Source organism: Nannobrachium achirus (genome assembly GCF_963921795.1).
Source record: "Nannobrachium achirus genome assembly, chromosome: 9".
NCBI classification, from domain to species: domain Eukaryota; kingdom Metazoa; phylum Chordata; class Actinopteri; order Myctophiformes; family Myctophidae; genus Nannobrachium; species Nannobrachium achirus.
In genome coordinates, this window is record NC_137818.1 from 25,328,211 (window position 1) to 25,348,516 (window position 20,306).

At 41.2% G+C, this 20,306-nt stretch overlaps 1 protein-coding gene across 1 annotated transcript; it reads left to right on the forward strand.

Moving 5' to 3' along the window:
• Positions 1 to 112: 112 nt before the first annotated feature.
• On the forward strand, positions 113 to 19,819 carry sgk2a (serum/glucocorticoid regulated kinase 2a). Its single transcript, XM_080734072.1, has 13 exons — positions 113 to 308; positions 1,935 to 2,008; positions 2,515 to 2,570; positions 2,894 to 2,951; positions 4,177 to 4,260; positions 11,476 to 11,607; positions 13,296 to 13,408; positions 13,578 to 13,614; positions 13,736 to 13,822; positions 15,661 to 15,756; positions 15,959 to 16,114; positions 16,652 to 16,741; positions 17,210 to 19,819. Exons 2-13 carry the CDS (start codon positions 1,988 to 1,990, stop codon positions 17,363 to 17,365), a joined length of 1,086 nt encoding a protein of 361 aa, XP_080590198.1. The 5' UTR covers positions 113 to 308; positions 1,935 to 1,987; the 3' UTR covers positions 17,366 to 19,819.
• The last annotated feature ends 487 nt before the right edge of the window (positions 19,820 to 20,306 follow it).

The window sequence follows — 20,306 nt, forward strand, 5'->3', positions numbered from 1 at the left end:
GAATTAACCTGCTTCACCGCCCCTTTTGGTGAACATGTCATCAATGATTCACCTCTCCTGACGAAGGCTGCCTACCCTCCTACCAATGGAAAGCCAGTGGCCAGAGTCTGCTTTCTCTGCACACTTCTCACCGAGTTTATGCCTTTCGTGGTGTCATTCATTGTTAACTGACCACAAATCAGCGACGTCCACTCAGTCACTACGAAACGAGAGATACGATTGAATATTCTCATTCAGACTGAATTACCTCTGAGCTGCTTCTAACTGAAACGGGTTCAGTTTAATACCGACCATTGAACTTGCAACAGGTGAGATAACTTTTTTGGTTTTGTTGTGAGTCTATAGCAGTTTGACTATTTTTTGTAAATCGTCACATTTGCAGGCTCTGACAGAACAGCTGTTTAATAGTCTACGTATGGTTTCGCAAGATTGTTATTGATATTGTTATAATCCATTGTGAATCATGATGTGTGCATGCGCGCGCGCGTGTGTGCGTGTGCGTGCGCGCGCGCACGTGCTATCAGTCTACTGTACCTGTACATACTGTACCCTGTGTACTACTGCATAGATACTCATACTATGTGTGTGTAAGAATAAGAGAGAGAGAGAGAGAGAGAGAGAGAACCAGAAGTCATTAAGTCAAGGAGATATTTCTTTAGATAATCTAAATTCTAAGCAGTGATGTAGCTCACCATAGAGCCTACATGTTGGAGGGTGTAGGGGGTAGGCCTACTTTTGAAAACACTTTGACCGAGATCATAGCTGGTAGAATGATGTCTACTATCTGTCTGTCTGTCCATCTTAGTTTGAAGTGGCATTATTCCATGGTTTGGTGGTACACTGTTCATAGCTAATTTTGTCCATTAAGCCTACTGGTTGTCAAATGGATGCAATTGATTTAATTGAATTGTCATAACATAGGCTGCATAACCTGCATGTGTCATTCTCTACCGTTGCTCATGTGTCACTCTCTAGTGCTGTAACCCTCATGTCATGTTTCACTCTAGTGCTGTAACCCTTGTGCAGCACACGTGTCATGTTGTGTACTGTTCATGATGTATAATGATGTATAGCAACTAATGACCCCTTGTAGGTGAAAATACTATTAATTAATAATAGAATAGAATAGAATTTGATTGAATTTAGGATCTTCTGTAAGACTATATATTAAGGGCAGGCACTTAGTTATAACAAGTGCATTATATTACAATTATAACACTCGTTATACATCTTTATAATTATGACATATAAAAAATGTTTATGAACTATTATGCTGTGTTAGAGATGTAGTATAAGTGCTGGTCATGATGAATTATAAACTCAGTGGCACAGCACATTTCAGGTAACAATTTTTTAAACACACTTTACACGTGCTTGTTCTGTGACTTAGGTCTCCTGCACATGTTGACGGATGCTAGAATGGCAAAAGAATATTTACAATGTAAACCTGTCAACTCCAACCTGTTCACCCCCCCCCCCACACACACACACACACACACACACACACACACACACACACACACACACACATACATACATACACACACACACACACACACACACACACACACACACACACACACACACACACACACACACACACACACACACACACACACAATGCCCTTCACTGTACCTTTAATATTCCTGCAAAGTGTTTCAAACCAGAAGTACCAGTTCCTCTAGACCAGCTCATGTTGGCATAGGGGGGCCAGCAGCAGATTTTTAACACACACACACACACACACACACACACACACACACACACACACACACACACACACACACACACACACACACACACACACACACACACAGAAAGACTGTAACAGTTGTACTGTTACATTTTTTCTAACTCAGGTCTCACAGAGGGGGGGAAATGTGTTGTGTTGGTACAATTTGGATGATTTTCTTTCTCTTCTCTTCTCTGACAGATCTGTGAGACACTTATGTAGTGTTCGTAGTGGGCACGGTGTGGACCATAACCATGGCACACAGTAAAAGTAATGTGAGTGGCAAGCTGCACAACTACAGTATCTCTAACTATCATTTCTTAAGATCTTTATTTATTTTTTGTATTTGGTAATGGTGCATTTATATTTTAGTTTGTTGACTAAGGTTCATGCTTACTCCGCTTACTCTGATCTAGTCGTTCTCAATAAGAGCGTAATGCCAGGCTGTAATTCATGGTGGCATGATATCATGAGGCCTACAGTATATACAGTATAAAAATCCTATTGTGTTCAACTAACTCAGAGTCTGAGTATTCACAAAATGTAAGCAAATGGACCCACGTGTCCATTTCGTGACATTTGTCAATGCCAGAGTTACAAAAGGGTAAATTAATGCTGAATATTTTTACAGTGTATCTTTTTCCTATGGTAATGGCATTGTTCAATTCAACTGGAATGTCCCTATGTTAATGATGTTATTAATGTCAATTTAAGTTAATGAATGAATGCTTCCTCGTTTGTACTGTGGTTGATACAACAGTATGTGTATTTGTATCCTCAGCTTCGTTCATCTACCTCTGATGATGAGGTCAACCTGGGACCTTCAGCAAATCCACAGTCAGTAACTCTACTGTTTATTCAACACATACTGTACATACTGTATCTCATATCACTTTAGTATCCAATCGTAACCAGAGATTGATTTGTTCACACTTAACGGGGAATGGTTCCATGGGGAGGGATTATTGTTGATTGAGAAAAAAGCATTTAAGGACCTGGATGAAGTCTGATGAAGAAACGTTACCACCTATGAATTATGAAAACAGGAGCAGCATCTACTAGTGTGCAGATTTAATTTATTTTCAACAATCATTTAAGCTCATCATTTGTAATAACAAAATACGTACATACGTATGTGTAATGCATATATCTCTTTTCAGTGCCAGGCCCACTGACTTTGAGTTCATGGCTGTCATTGGAAAAGGGACATTTGGGAAGGTAAGGAGAGAGACAAATTACAGCTAGACATACAGGACTTGTAGGAACATTTCGAACAAGAACTTGGCACAATTTGAAAGAAAGAAGAAGGGATAATGAGATTCTCCTGAAGTGAAGGGGTAGACAGGTCAGAGAGAACTATGACCTGTTTTCTGGGTCTCGACCTGAAACGTTTGGGATCCACTGGCCTACAGTGTTACAGAGAGCCTGACAGAATTGCAGAGTGAGACAGACAAATGGAAAGAGACAGAGAAAAGAGACGGCTATGTGTTTGCAGATGTGGCAGGTATTGTAGATGATATCAGGAATAGAAACACAAATGGACTGATGTGCCAAGAAAGGGAAAGCGATAGCGGAGCTGTTGCTAATGCTTAATTTATACTCTGTTTTACGACGGTGTCACTTGCTGAAAATAGCCAATCTACAGGCTTGCAGATCACCTATTTCTGGTGAATGGCACCATCATACGACAAAGTATAAATCAGGCTTAACACTGGACAGTGGACAGGGTCAAAGTGCAGAAGAGAGAGACCGACAGAGACAAAGAAAAAGAGATTTGTGTATAGTATGTGTCTGACACATAGGTAGGTTGAGAGAGAGACACGGACAGGTGGACAGACAGACGAACAGAGATAGGAGACACTGTAGACACAGGGTCAGAGGGAGAGAGCATCTGCTGACGACTGTCTGGCCCAAATGAACCATGCTACTTCATAAATCATTAACTTTAGACTCAGATCTGCTTGGGTTACCTTGACGTCAGAGGATGCAATGGCAAAATATTAGGAAATGAAATGGCACGAAGACAATCCTGACAACTCATGTTAACCTTCCCATGACATCACTTGGTCGTTGGTCCACTCTGCAGATTTGTATCTCTAAATAAGAAGTGTCATTTATCATCAAAGAGATGCCTGGTTTGTTTTTTTATTTCTATCAACAAAACTCTCAGATTTCTCAGTATCATCCTTTTCCACAGATCACATATCTTTGTGTGTGTGTGTGTGTGTGTGTGTGTGTGTGTGTGTGTGTGTGTGTGTGTGTGTGTGTGTGTGTGTGTGTGTGTGTGTGTGTGTGTGTGTGTGTGTGTGTGTGTGTGTGTGCGTGCGTGCGCGCGCGCGTGCGTGTGCGCGTGCACATGTTCACACAGGGATTTGATGTAACATCTAGATAATGGTGTGTCAAAGTGGTGGAGTGTGTAATAAACAAACATGCTTCCATGCAGGTCCTGCTTGCCAAACATAAAGCTGACAAAACATTCTATGCCGTGAAAGTCCTGCAGAAGAAAGTCATCCTGAAGAAAAAAGAGGTGGGTTATGCTGCTCCATTTTCAAATGATTAATTTGAAAAATGTGCAATTCATTCAAATTCAAATCAATTCAGGTAAGTTCAACTCTCTTCTCTTCTCTTCTCTTCTCTTCTCTTCTCTTCTCTTCTCTTCTCTTCTCTTCTCTTCTCTTCTCTTTGCCTTCAATCTTCATTTCTTTCATAAGCTGATAAGCGAAGTTTACTCATCATGCTTGCAGACGGAGCTTTCAATAATACATACCAACCAAGTATAAACATAACTCTAGGCAATCTTTTTTTGCAATCTATCAAGTTACTGACTCTGGATGAACTGTTAGGGTTAGGGTTTATTATTCTAGGGCCTAGATAAACCCTAACCCTGAGAGTTTATACAGAGTCAGTAACTTGATAGAGTGCATAAAAAAACACTCATGAGTGCAAAATACTAATTTATTTTCAGGTCAAGATGTGGACCTGTGTTTGCCTTAAAAGGTTATGTTTAATGTTTAATGTAAATGAATGAGCGCAAAGTAAATACTGCAGGAACCGGATATGGTCATCACAGATGTGCAGAGACTCAAGTTGTAGCTTGAGTCTTGATAGAGGAAGATAATATAGCAGAAGAGCAAGCACACACACACACACACACACACACACACACACACACACACACACACACACACACACACACACACACACACACACACACACACACACACACACACACACACAAACTTGGAGTGCACATCTGAATAATTCAAATGTTATAGAATAGTTATGTGGAGATTTAAAAAAGTCAGGATGATTCATTGATTGATTGATTGATTGATTGATTGTTGATTGATTGATTGATTGATTGATTGATTGATTGATTGATTGATTGAATACTTTATTAGAAGTTTGCATAGGAAATAGTACAGGACAGTACAGTTCAGATACACGGTCTACTAAAAGGATTTAGAACACAAGAAAGCACAATGGCTTGTTTGCATTGGGGTCCATTTGTATTCAATTCATGAAAATGACATGACATAATATGACAAGTCTAGGTGAAGTAAGAGGTGAATGACAGCAAATCTGTGGATTTACACAAATATTTGTTATGTATACACTGAAAATAATAACTCATTGATTGTGGGATCGCTGAAAGCGAGAACACATGTTATCTTCATTATTTATATGTGACGGAGAGAGTCGCAGCCCCAGCCTGAAGCCTCAAAAGTCTAGTATCAGCCCTCGTTCCATAGGGATATCCCTTTGGAGTAACGGTTAAGATATTGGACTTTCACGCGGGAGACCCGGGTTCAAAGCCGGGTGGGGAGGTTCGGATCACCTCCGTTACATTGGTGCCGTGACCCGGATCTGGGCTTCCCCGTAGGAGGAGGTCAAAGGGGGGTGAGTGTGACGGAGAGAGTCGCAGCCCCAGCCTGAAGCCTCAAAAGTCTAGTATCAGCCCTCGTTCCATAGGGATATCCCTTTGGAGTAATGGTTAAGATATTGGACTTTCACGCGGGAGACCCGGGTTCAAAGCCGGGTGGGGAGGTTCGGATCACCTCCGTTACATATATATTAAGTTCTCTTCAAAAATGATGTAATTTATCAGTCAAATTCTCCTAAAAAATGACATAACCTAACCTATTCTCCTCGACAGTACAAAGGCAGTAGAGTCAAGTTCTCCAACCAAAGGGTAGATCTTTATGCATGCATAACATGCAAGCCCACACTGTTTCGTAGGAACAGTATTTCTAGTTTGTGTATAATATTCCTTTGTCAATGCTCCAGCAAAGCAGGCTGTCTGTAGAGAAAGTGACAGTGACAGATATGGTTATGATCAAAATATTATCTAATCTACAGCTTGTTCTGTCCTTTGCACTCAAACTAGCATTTCCATGAAAATAAGCTACAACATTCATATGTACTGTATGTAGAAACCAGCAAGTTTATCTCCATGGAATATACATTTAACAGCTTCCATTGTGGAGTACCTGTCTGAACCACAAACCCTGTAACCAAACTCTGTAAGCTGCTGTCAAAATCAGACCTTTAATTGGAAGTGCTTTCTCCTGTTTGAGAGGCAGTGCCGGTATGCCAACAGCGTAGAGAGGGAGAGAGAGGTGGTATTTGATCATGGGTCAACTGAAGTTGAAGTGTTATTTGACTATCATCCTCTCTGTTATTTTACCCTTGCACATTTCTGCCTCATGCAGTTTGTTGTCCAGGGTGCCTGTAGACCATATCTACTATAATTCACTGAACAATATTTTTTGCATTGAGGCTACATGTTTGCAACTGCTTTTCCTGAACTGTCTAGAATAGTCTACAGACCTCCTGTAAATACACATTCATAATAATAATATTGATAACTAAATAATGAATATATGGAGGGGAATGTAAATTTGCAATTCTAAATTGAATTGAATGTAAAAAGAATGTATGTAAAATGATGTCTCAATTCAGAATAGAACTAGAAGAAGTGCTCTTCCGAGCACAGGTCTCCACCAGCCACGCATCCTGGTGGTGCTATAATAGGCCAATGTAAAAAGGGTGGCATGTGTTCTTCACCAATCTTAGACCTTTCATGGCGCCACCATGAGGCTGATTTGAACATTTTGTAGTGTAATTTCTTCCTTGGCCTTTTGCGAATGTGAGAGCACAATTTCATTACAATTGCACGCTGTGTTTGATTTGAGGCATTTTGTTTGAAACGGATCATGCTGCAAAGTTTGGAGGCCAATCTTAGCCAATGAGGATGGAATATTTAATACAGAACAGATCCGTGTTGATCATATGACTGTAGTCAAAAATGTGTCTTACATAAGTCGGCCTCCTGGTGGCGCTATAAAAGGCTGATGTGAAAAATGCAAGGAAAGGGTTTTTCCTTGGCCTATAGGGAGTGCGCTTACAAAGTTTGAAACTGATTGGTGGAGTTATAGGTAAAACCACAAATTGGCCTGTTATAGCGCCACCATGAGGTTGATTTAAAAAATTTGAAGTGACATTTCTTCCTCTGCCTAGTGGGAACGTGTGTGCGCGATTTCATGATAATTGCACTCTGCGTTTGTGATTTGAGGCTTTTTGTCCAAAACGGACCAATCTTACAAACTTTGAAAGCCAATGTCAGCCAATCAGGATGGAATATGGACAAGCAGACAGATCCATGTCGATCACATGACTGTAGAAATACTGTCTACCGATTTGCGTGATTTTTGGACAAAATCTGTAGAAGTACTGGCCAAAAGGTGGTTTTGCACAAATTGGCCTCCTGGTGGCGCTAGAACAGGCCCATATGAAAAATGTGGGGCAGAGGTTCTGAATTGGCTTTCAGGGAGTGCGCTTACAAAGTTTGAAACTGATCGGTGGAGTTATAGGTAAAACCACCAATCGGCCTGTTATAGCGCCACCATAAGGCTGATTTAAAAAATTTGAAGTGGCATTTCTTGTTCGGCCTAGTGGGAACGTGTGTGTGCGATTTCATGTTAATTGCACTCTGCATTTGTGATTTGAGGCATTTTGTCCAAAATGGACCAATCTTACAAACTTTGAAAGCCAATATCAGCCAATCAGGAAGGAATATGGACAATCAGACAGATCCGTGTCGATCACATGACTGTAGAGATGCTGTCTACCGATTTGCGTGATTTTTGGACAAAATCTGTAGGAGTAGTGTACAGAAATGTGTTTTGCAAACATTGGCCTCAAGGTGGCGCTAGAACAGGGCCATTTGAAAAATGTGGGGCAGAGATTCTGAATTGGCATCCAGGGAGTGTGTGTGCTCATTTTGGCAGCGACCGGGCCAACGGTGCCGGAGATTAGCTGGTAACAAACTCGGAGGACGGACGGACGGACGGATGCACGGACGGATGCACGGACGGACGGACAGGGGCGAAAACATACTCTCCCCCTGCCTTCGGCTGGTGGAGACAAAAAGGGAAAACAAAATGCTGGAAAAATGGAAAATATGCAATTTTAGAAAGATATGTGTCCATAAACTGAACTATGGACAAACTGAACTCTTGAACATTGAAGAATTGTCACATTTGTCTAGGGCTTTTTTTTATGTCAGGGATCTGGGTCGTTGGTCAGTCTGCCTTGAAGTGTGATGGTTCCATACAGCTGTATGCAACATAACATGAATAACTAGAAGTAGTGCTCTTCCGAGCACAGGTCTCCACCAGGTCAGGTATGATATTGTGGCCTGGTGGCGGCGCTATAATTGGGCAATGTGAAAAGGGTGCCATGTCTTCTTCGACCGTTCACGGCGATCGGACGCTGCATGCATGATTTGAGGCATTTTGTTCCTAAAATTAGTTTTGCTGAAGTTGACCTGTTGGTGGCGCTATAACAGACTAATGTGAAAGGGTGGCATTTGTTCCCTGACCTAGTGGGAATATGAGAGTAAAATTTCACGGAGATCGCAAGCTGCGTTCATGATTTGAGGCATTTTGTTCAAAACGGACCAATACTGCAAACTTTGGAAGCCAATGTTAGCCAATTAGGATGGAATATGAAATATTCATGGATGCATTTGTAGTCCTAAACGGCCATGTTGAGGACCAACACAGGTTTTTCCAATTTGTCTGATTGGCATAGAACTAATGTCCTACGCCAATCAGAACACCTGTGTTGGTCCTCAACATGGCTATAGGACTACAACTGCATGCAACCCATGAATTGGACAGATCCGTCTTGATCACATGACTATAGAGATACTGTGTACTGATTTGCATGATTTTTGGATAAAATCTGAAGGAGTTCAAAAATATGTTGTACATAAGTCGGCCTCCTGGTGGCGCTATAAAAGGCGGATGTGAAAAATGCAAGGCAAAGGTTTTTCCTTGGTATCTAGGGAGTGTGCATACAAAGTTTTACAATGATCTGTGGAGTTATAGGTAAAAACACGAATCGGCCTTTTACAGTGCCACCATGAGGCTGATTTGAACAATTTGAAGTGGCATTTCTTCCTCTGCCTAGTGGGAATGTGTGTGCACAATTTCACCAAAATTGCACACTGTGTTCATGATTTGAGGCATTTTGTTCAAAACGGACCAATCCAGCAAACTTTGGAAGCCAATCAGCATGGAATATGGAAAATCTAACAGATCCGTCTTGATCACATGACTATAGAGATACTGTGTACTGATTTGCATGATTGTTTGATAAAATCTGAAGGAGTTATATTAAAAAATATGTTTTACATAAGTAGGCCTCAAGGTGGCGCTAGAACAGGCCCATGTGGGGCAGAGGTTCTGAATTGGCATCCAGGGAGTGTGTGTGCACAGTTTGGCCGCGGTCGGACCAACGGTGCAGGAGATTAGCTGGTAACAAACTGAATGGACTGACGCACGCACGCACGGACGGACGGACAGACGGTCACGGACGGACGGAGGGGAAAACATAGTCTCCCCATGCCTTTCGGCTGGTGGAGACAATAACATTTGGTTGGGTTTCTTAATACCAGATCAAAATGTTTTTGGCCGGGTTTCCCAAATCCTTAAGTACGGTCGTCCCGAGAGAGAGAGAGAGAGAGAGAGAGAGAGAAATGACTTCGCAGGACAGGTCTGCGTAGGTCTAAGAAGGCTCTCTGGAAGCTTTCGAGAAACGGGTTTGTTTATACGTTACTCCTTTCGGGTTTCCCAAAGTCGAGCTCTCGTAAAAAGCCGTGCTCTTGAGAACCAGCTGCTACTAGCCTTTGTAGGCTACAAAGGCTTTCAGGAAACAGTTGATGCTACGAAGGTTCTCTACGCACATGCGTAGGTAAGCTACGAAGGCTCTCAAATCGCTTTGGGAAACCCAGCCATTGTTCTTTGTCTGCTTGTCCTAAGCTGATGCTGGTAATCATGTGATGTGAAGGGAGAAACAGATGTGGTTTATTTTCTTTCACTGTACTATATATACAGTATGCTCTGGTTTAATAATGCTTTTTCTCCTCCAGGACAGGAATTTCGTCATTTTAGGGGCAAGGCCACGTGGTGGTGTTGTCCATTTTTGGAGGGCACAAAGGCTAAATGGGCAAGAAGGCCATCAAATAAAACAATACTTTTTTTTCCCATTGCAAGAATTAATTGAATTTAAGGTTTAGGATGATTTAAAATTTAATATGTAGACTAATATTCATCTGCAGTGAAATTCATCAATTATGGTATTTACAATCTGATCCATGCTCAGCCCTGCACCAATCAAAGTCACTGGATTGGTTTAAAGATTTCAGCACCTGCATCATACTGTAGCTCTCCATCCGACCCATCTCCTCCTCCCTCCTTTTCTTCTTCTCTTTCTTCAGTTCTACATCATCTGTGATTAGTTCAAGGTCAAAGCGTATACTCTGTGATAACGATTGGACTTTGGGATTTGGTGCCTGTTCAAGCCATACTACCGCTGCCTCTCTACTTTGGCAGTCAAAGTGAAAAGAGAGGACTTGAGGACAAGCTCCTGCAGTTGATGACCCACCCCACCTTGTACAAGACTTACTATCTTTATCTCCACCAGCCAAAGGCATGGAGACACCCTGTCTGTCTGTCTGTCTGTCTGTCTGTCTGTCTGTCTGTCTGTCTGTCTGTCTGTCTGTCTGTCCGTCCGTCCTTGTGTGCGTCCGTCTGTTACCAGCTAATCTCCGGTGTCGTTGGCCCGGTATCGGCCAAACTGGACACACACTCCCTGGATGCCAATTCAGAACCTCTGCCCCACCTTTTTCACATAGGCCACCATGAGGCCGAATTTTGTCCAACTTTTTTTGACAGTACTCCTACAGATTTTGTCCAAAAATCACGCACATCGGTAGACAGTATCTCTAAAGTCATGTGATCGACAGGAATCTGTCCGATCTTCCATATCCCATCCTGATTGGCCAAGATTGGCTTCCAAAGTTTGTAGGAATGCCACCCTTTTCACATTGGCCTGTTATAGTGCCACCATCAGGTTGACTTTTGCAAAACATTTTTTGGATCAAAATCATGCGTGCGTCCTTTTCACATTGGCCGATTATAACGCCACCAGGAGGCCAGAATGGCCTTCCTGACCTGGTGGAGACCTGTGCTCGGAAGAGCACTGCTTAACCCCGGTGTTCTGTTAACCCCGGTGTTCCTATTTTTGGCATTTCATTATAGGAGAATGTTTTAGTTTTCTTTCAAGGTTTTCAGGATTCTTTCGGTGGTTGGTTGAATTACCCTACACTTTCAGATTGAAATGAGCACTCTGAATATTACTTTGTGCTGATCACTTACGCCTTCTCCCCTTGTAGCAAAAGAACATAATGGCAGAGAGGAATGTGCTGTTGAAGAGTCTGAAGCACCCGTTCCTGGTGGGACTCCATTACTCATTCCAGACCCCAGAGAAGCTTTACTTTGTCCTCGACTACGTTAACGGGGGAGAGGTACTGCACACACATCATCTGTGCCTGAATCTGATCCAGGAAGATAATACTGGCAGTGGCAGTAGAGTTCAATAGATCGGTGGACTTATTAACCTTATGGTCTATCTAAATGATTAACTTTTATATTACTATAGAGGTGATTAAATTGTTGCTGAGTGGAACAGCATGACCTTCCAAAACTAACACGTCTGATAATCTCTAAGCAATAAATGATCTTAATCCCCAAAACACATTCACTCACCCCATAATTCCTCAATCAAATTAAAACAAATGCTTAACAGTAGGGACAGAAAACAGCAGCCACCAACTGCTAGAGAAGGACTCAGTTGATTAGGAGAAGCCAGATCAGATACTGTAGTTATTTCTTATTTTTGTTAAAATGTACAGATTCTTTTTAGTTGTAATCGATTAAATAAATTCCCTACCCAAGTCAATACATTAATAAGACCTGATAAATTATTGCTAGTACTGCAAGAGATGCCTTAATTTTATGTCTTGCCAAGAGTTGCCAGTGTGTCTCTGAAAGTGCGTGCCAGTGTACTGTGACATGCAGTGTACTTTAAATTATTTGCATAAACCATATTCAAATGTAGTTTAATTGGATTGAAGTGAACTATGGCTCAGAATTCAGATTTGGCTCTCTCAGTTGGTTTCTGTTATGTATTCACATGCAATGTGCTTTCCTGTGGTTCACAGCAGGCTGGACTGAAACAATGTTCCTAATAAGTAATCCTTTATGTCAAATCAGCCAAGCTGCAATGGCTTAGCTTGTTACCAATATTGCCCCACTATAGTGGTGTGTTTCCAACCAGAGAGTTGTACTACTCTGTGCTGATGACAATCTTTTAACCCCACCACCATACCCAAGGCTTTACATTGTTTTTGGTATTTCTTTGTATTTAGTTTTATTATTTTTTATTTATTTAAAATAAATCTACTATTCTTCGTATAATGTGGCTCTTGTAAGAGGAAGTACGGAAGCTTTGGGGTAATAGAGTATTACAGTGTGTAGTGAGTTCGCAATGGGTTCTCTTGCCAGATTTTCTCATTTGCCTACATACTTATACATACTTCAACCATGAATTTTTAAGTACATCTTTGAACTCGCCTACCCTCCATGACCATACATGAAACCTAGATAGCATTAGGTATATATAATGTTTTTACTGATTAGGTGCTTGGTCTACCTACGTAATTCTTTTCTAGATTGATATTTCTATGCAATTGAGTTTTTTTTTCGTTGATATATTGTTGTATTACCTTGCTTATTGTATTGATGTATGTATCACCTTGCTTATTGTAAGTCGCTCTGGATTAAGAGCATCTGCTAAATGCCTAAACTGTAAACTGTAAACTAATAGCAATTGCCTGTGGGTTCAGGTGTGAATATCATATACGCCTTTGTTTGCTACAGGGTGTATTTTCTTAATTCATCCAAAATCCAATGTAAAACATTGATTTTAAATCTATAGTAGAAACCCATGATGGATGTAACATCTATGTTGGCCTTAAAAACAATGTCATCCTTGTGCTATAACTGTTTTATATAGCTTCCCTCTATCTTGCTCTTCTTTCCTTCCTTGGTCATCATCATGCTGTCACTTTGCCCTGTCTCTCCATCACTGGCTTCTTTTCCCCTCCGTCCTGTCTACTCTTTCTCTCTCTCTCTCACTCCTTATATCTTCCAGTTGTTCTTCCATCTCCAAAGAGAAAGGTGTTTCTCAGAGCCCAGAGCGAGGTTCTACGCTGCTGAGGTAGCCAGCGCCATTGGCTACCTCCATTCGCTTAACATCGTTTACAGGTCAAACATGCACACAGACAGACACACATCTCATCTCATAAAGTACATGGTTCATTTTGAGCGATATACCGGTACGACCAAACAGAAGAAACAAAGATTTCACAGTTGTTATTGTAAAACAAAATTGTACTTTTCTGGCTTGATAATCCTGTTATTTTGTCTATTGCAGAGATCTGAAACCAGAGAATATTCTCTTAGACTCACAAGTACGTTTTCAATAGCTGAGGGGAGATGAAATATTTTGCTAAAAACATATTTGGACAAGTCTGTTTATCTGGAACATGAGCATACTGTTATATGTCTACATTATGTGAATGTATTTTGCAGGGCCATGTTGTTTTGACAGACTTTGGACTGTGCAAAGAAGGTGTGGAACCAGAGACCACGACCTCGACTTTCTGTGGGACCCCAGAGGTGAGAAAATGACACTTTACACAAACATGTAATTATTATTTTTTTGGCTTCACCAAACACCTGATACATAAGAGCCGTGCATCACATAGAAACACCAACTTGAGTTCGTAAAAAATAAAATAAGGTATATATACTGTACTTCCCAAAAACATTATTTAAAAACAAAGAAATGTAAAGGCTAGTGGCAGAGTGGTGACTCGATCTTAGTGGCGTTTCCATAAACTTATTCGAATTAGGGAAGCGTATTATCAGAAATACGCATTAAGACAAAGCGAATTTAGCATGTTTCCATTTGCGGGTGTCATTCGAATTAGCGACGTCGCAAGAGTTGATCGGGCTGATTTTTATCAGACCGAACCTGAGCACTGCACCGTCTGCACGTCTGACTGCTGTGACTCGGTCTCTGTCTAGTAGTGGGAAGAAGGTGTTATCATCATGGCCCCAAATAACTTTTAAATCTTACGAAAATTGGCAAGAGTTCCTCTCAATACATAAAGCTACCGGGAAAACCGCGGTCGCGTCGCTGCAGTTGCACAGTGCAAGTTTTAGCGTCCTCTGGAAGGTCAGGTGGCCGATCTGCAAGCTCTCAACGCGGCGCGGAGACGTGGATGCGAGCTGCTGCTGTGCCTGTGAGCTTGTAGATTGGGCACGTCAGGCACGCAACACCGTGGGATGAGGAAGGGTTCGCTCGCCACCGATGGCTTGAGGTAAAAACGGGTGAAATGCTATTCTTGGGAGATCCTGCCTGGGTCCGTCTGACCGACCTGCTGTAAACACTTCCCGCGGGCTTGCACACAGTGCACATAGCTGGGATGGGGCTGAATTTTTCAGACCGAGAGACGTGAGGGCACTGCTGTGACTCGCTGCACACGCATCCCGATTCCCGACCCAGAGCCAGTCGCGACGCACCGCCGCGGAGAAAGTGCGGCCGGCGGGAGCACAGAGCAAGCGACCCCGGCCGGGGCGCCCCGAGTCCCCGAGCCGAGGCGGCCGCCCCCCCGCCTGGTTGAGTCCTCCGGGCAGACTGCATCCTGCAGCGTCGCAGATGCGAGCTTGTACGGCCACTTTTTTCCACGCGCAACGCGGTGTGATGACGAAGGGTCACTCCGTGTGTAACAACCGGTTTGTTTTGTGGGCTAACGCTATACAATGGACGTTAATTAAGCGACGGGGGAAAGTGTTATAGGAGGACGATATGGACCAGAACGTCATATTTTATTCGCATTTATTGTCTGACCCGTTTCCATTCACTTAGTTTATTCGATTAAGCCTCAAAATCCTCCTCCTCCAAGCGTATTATCTTTTTTGCGGATAATGAAAGTTTATTCGCAAATTGAAGTGTTTCCATAAAAAGATTTTGCGATTAAGCCGTTAATGCGCAAAAAGTAGCTTTATGGAAACGCCACTAATATCTTAAGATGTGGTGAAATGAAAAATATGTTTTTCACACTTTCACACCTACTGTGGTCATAATGACAACATAGGCCTATCTATCATTAGATGCCAAAATAATAATAAAAGATAAAGTCCTTAAAGACCTTAATTACTTCCTATAAACGCAAAGTACTGCGTGTTGACATATTGATTTAATTTACCTGTTTAATTCCCATAGCTAGAAGTGAACAGGACAAATATTAAATGTACGCATGTGTGACCATACCTTTCGTCGGAGGGATACTCAAAGCACCCATTATAAAAAACTGTATGTACAGAAATACAGCAAACACATTCTTGAGTAATTGGGATATATCCCTAGAAAGTCATTACTGTTTATAAAATTAACATTTACCTTTTCTTTAATTTGATGTCTCCTCCCGCCTCTCTCTCTCTCTCCATAGTACCTGGCTCCAGAGGTCCTGCGTAAGGAACCGTATGACAGGACAGTAGACTGGTGGTGTCTAGGAGCTGTGCTCTATGAAATGATATGCAGTCTGGTATGTTATATTTTATACAAATTAAATTAGATTCAATATGTATATTGTTGCAACTCTTTTACATCCGTTATGTTGATATGTAATGTAGATCTACTGTATATGGGGAATATGTACACCCCATACAGTACAAGCCCTACAATAAGTTGTAATGCATTGCACGTGCCTCAGGGTGTTAAATAATGTTTTTGCTTCCCCTTGCCAGCCTCCATTCTATAGCCGTGATGTTGGTGAAATGTATGATGGCATCCTCCACAAGCCTCTGCCGATTCCTCCAGGGAAGTCTGATGCTGTGTGTTCTATCCTCGTGGGCCTCCTTCAGAAGGACCAGCACAGACGTCTCGGGGCCATCGCTGACTTTGTGAGTGTCTTATATACCGTAGGTTGCTGTCACACGGAAAGCTTTTGTCCTAAACTTTTACTTTCCAAGAAATGGAAAGAAGAACCTGTGTTTCAATGGATCCAATATAGTTATTATTTAGTCTCAAGCTCTTGTTATTGCTTTTCATTGGTGAAATATTTAAAGCCCACATACCACTTTCAATCTTGCGTCTCCAAGATTTTGCTCCCCCAAAAAGGATCCACAAGATCTACAAGCTCACAACGTGTCATATGGCGACGTGTTTTGAGCTTATAGATTGGCTATTTTTTGTTATTTTTGCACATCACTATCATGCTCCTAAACTAGAAAAAAACTAAAAGATGAAATATGGAGATGCAAAAGCTTCTGGCCTACAGTGGCAATATCATAACTACACACACAATGTCTATTTGTTATAGTTTGACAGATATTTGTATTATAGTCATAGTATTGGAGGCTGGAACTAGACAAGATGGAAACTGGATGTGATGTGGATGTGGTATATTACATGATTATGTTTTGCTCTTTTGTTTTCAGTTAGAAATAAAGAACCACATATTTTTCTCTTCAATCAATTGGGACGATCTTTATCACAAAAGAGTCACTCCTCCTTACAACCCGAATGTGGTAAGTTTTTTCTGGTGTCTCCGTGTGTCCACTGTCTTCTAGTTTCACTGCTCCTAAATGAATCCCTCATATTTTCTGTGTCTCTCTTATCTGTGTATGTGTATTCCCAACTTGACTTGTCTTTATCTATCAACAACATACCGTACCTGCCTATCTGCCTGAATGATTGCTCCTTTTATAAACCTCATGAATATTGAACTTTCTTTCCTATCATTCTTTTAACCTGCTGTATCTGCTTGTGTAAATAACTCTCAATGCATCCTCAATACAACAATTCTATGTTCTATCTACTGTACACACAAACACTGGTCTGTGTCTTTCTTTCAATACTGTTGATTATCAACAAATCATCATAATTATTTCATAAATGTCCAGAGGATATATCCACACTTGGAAACAAAGACAATACACACATGCACAAAATGAACCAGGCTAAATCTCTTTCTATCTCTCTCTCCTGTCTTCCAGAAAGGTCCAGCAGACACTCAGCACATCGATCCAGAGTTCACCAGAGAGATGGTTCCAAACTCTGTGAGCCGGACCCCCGAGTTCAATGCCAGCACCAGCGCTAACAATGCTTTCAACGGTTTCTCCTATGTCTCCACTGAGGACAGCTTCCTTTGAAGCAGGAAGTTACTGTCACCACTGTACTGTATATAAGAAAATAAATCTAAGGGGACCAGTCTCGAGGCACAGGGGGGCACAAGTCTTTTCACCAGGGAAAACCACACACAGAATCTTTACCCGGGTTTAAAATAAGGGGTTTCATTCTGGGATTCAGCTTTGACACGCTGGGTCCACAGGTAATCTAGAGACACGCCATAAGCAGGTGCGTGACCTATTTTGAATCCCGACCCAGAATGAAAGAAACACTGCTTAACTATTTGTCCTACTAAGCCAAAGACCAGTATTATTCACACTGTTATAATTTAAGAGCAACATGGTTGGTGAGTGAATATGGTCAATGACATGAGTAGTCAAGCCACAATTAGATTGAATATTGTCTGTCTTTCTTCCTTCCTTGGTTAGACTCAGCCTTATGAAACCTTATAAAATCTAAACCCTAATAACTTTAACTGTGCCATTTACTGTAATTATCTCCTCTTCCTGTGCAACTCTAACAGCTGTGATTTGAGCTAAGAAATCAAAATATATACAGCTCATCCAAGAGGGAACCCACCCGCCTGGGGAATTGTGGGGAGTAGTGGGAGTTGTGAGCTTCAGGCAGCAATACTTGTAAGTGTCCTATCCAGCACCGGAGTCTCCCCAGGTTTTTCACTGGTATATTAGGCAGAGCACTGCAAACCAACCAATGCAGATGTACTAGTTATAGTGTATTAACATACTCTGCCAAAGAGATTGGGTAATGTAACAATTTATTATTTAAGCTTTGAAGGTAGGTGGTAAGTGATATCTTTTGGTTAAAATAAAACATTTTGTTTTGTTTTTTAATTCTGATAGTAATCATTACCATATAGAGTATTTGTTCAGTAACAGGAGTTCTCCACGTCTCTCCAGCTGTTTTGATTTAGAGAAATTACATTTTCAGGTGGGTTGCCAATTTCATCTTCGCTTTTGGCTAACTCTGCCTCATTTACATTGATGTGAAAACTGACACGTTGATTAATGTGCGCTGTCCCTGGTAAATAAAGAAATTCAATTGTCAGTTTAAAATGTATAGTGTTCCAATTCCAATTTTGTCTGCTCATTTCTTTGTGTCATTGCTCCCAATTTCAATTGTTTATCCTGTAAGAGTTCTCTCTTCTGATTGAATGGGATTCTTTTCCTGCTGTTTGCCAGACCCAGGGGGTCGGCCTACATAAGGCTTTGTCGGTCTGTCGGTCTGTCGGTCGGTCGGTCGGTCGGTCGGTCCCTCTTTTCCTCAGTGTCCCTCTTTTCCTCAGTGTGCCTGTGTTTGCCTCTGACTGCTCATCTGCCCCTCCCTTCCCTTGCTCGGCTGATTGCCTTGAGTGCCGTCACCTGTACGGGACCAGCTGAGTTGAGTTGGCTGACGAGCTGCTGAGACTATAAATTCCTGTGTGTTCATGTGTTAGTTCAGTGCTGCAAAACATTTGCCCCACAGCCATACTAGTGAAAACAGCCCATCTACAAGCTCACAAACATTTCCAGCTGCTCAGCCTATAAAATCCTGTGTGTTCATGTGTTAGTTCAGTGCCATACTAGTCAAAACAGCCGATCTACAAGCTCACTACGCTTTGTTGCTGAGACTATAAAATCCTGTGTGTTCATGTGTTAGTTCAGTGCCATACTAGTGAAAACAGCCGATCTACAAGCTCACTACGCTTTGTTGCTGAGACTATAAAATCCTGTGTGTTCATGTGTTAGTTCAGTGCCATACTAGTTTTCATTGCGGGTCTGGCACAACCAGGTGACCTGGTCTAGTTATTAAAGAGCTGGAGAGACAGGGAGACTCCTGTTACTGAATATCCACCCTATAGCCATAATTACGATTAGAATATAGAGCTATTTAACAATTATCTTAAGCTGTTTGCTTTGTTGGGCAGTCTGGGCAGATTTTCCGTGTGGTCCTTGTCTTAGGTACAGTAGGGGGGAACAGATGACAGCAGGATTTTTCCATTTACAGTAAATCACTTTATTTTCATGGTGTTGCTTACCATGCATTAGATATATGCACACTCACAGTATTTATTATCACACAGAAATAAGATGGTAGAGAGAAAAGCAGATGTAACAATATGGTGTGTAGGTGTGAATGGTTAAAATTAATCAGCCGTGCACTCATCCTTCATAGTTATCTTTTTATTTTTATTTCCTTTTCTTTTGTTATAGAATTTACCCAAATTCCACATTCCAGTCAGTGTCCGTATCCATAACCTAGTCATGTTCTCTCTTTAGCTTGACATTTCTTTAGCCTGTATATATTAGTCAATAGGCTAATGTTAATTTTGTTTATTGAACTGTAATATTCTAAAGCAAACGTCTAAAGTTGTAAAGGAAACATGTATGTTCTGTAAATACAGTACTTGCAGCTTGAGGTTGAGATGATGATGAGTGATATAACAATCCATGTATAAAATAAAGTGCCTTTCTGTGTTTGATACTTTTCCTTACTGTAAGGTAGTTTTAGGGAAATTATTAGGATTACAAGACCATTATGTTTGATTAGCTGATCATGGTAGGGTCCATACAGAGTATTAAATACAACCTGTATAATGGGCTCGTGAAACTCAATTGTCTGTCTTGTTTAACAAGTCCCATTTTATGTTTAACCGTTTTAGGTCTACAGTATATGCATTATGTCTAAGATATAAAAAATATGCTATAATCATCGGTTTCTTTTATCAGTGAAAAAAGATATTGAGCTTTATTGCAATACCATGTTAAAGTTTGGTCATTTCAAAAGTGTTTGTCACAACATCTAAACTACTGCAAAGGAAAGGAAATGCACCATAATAACCCTAGCACTATTACTAAAATCAGATCCAGATCGTATAGACTTGGCCAAATAATTAATGATGCAACAAAACGAAAAGAAAACACTTAATTCTATGACTGAAAGTTATCTATGCCTACTTCTGCCTTG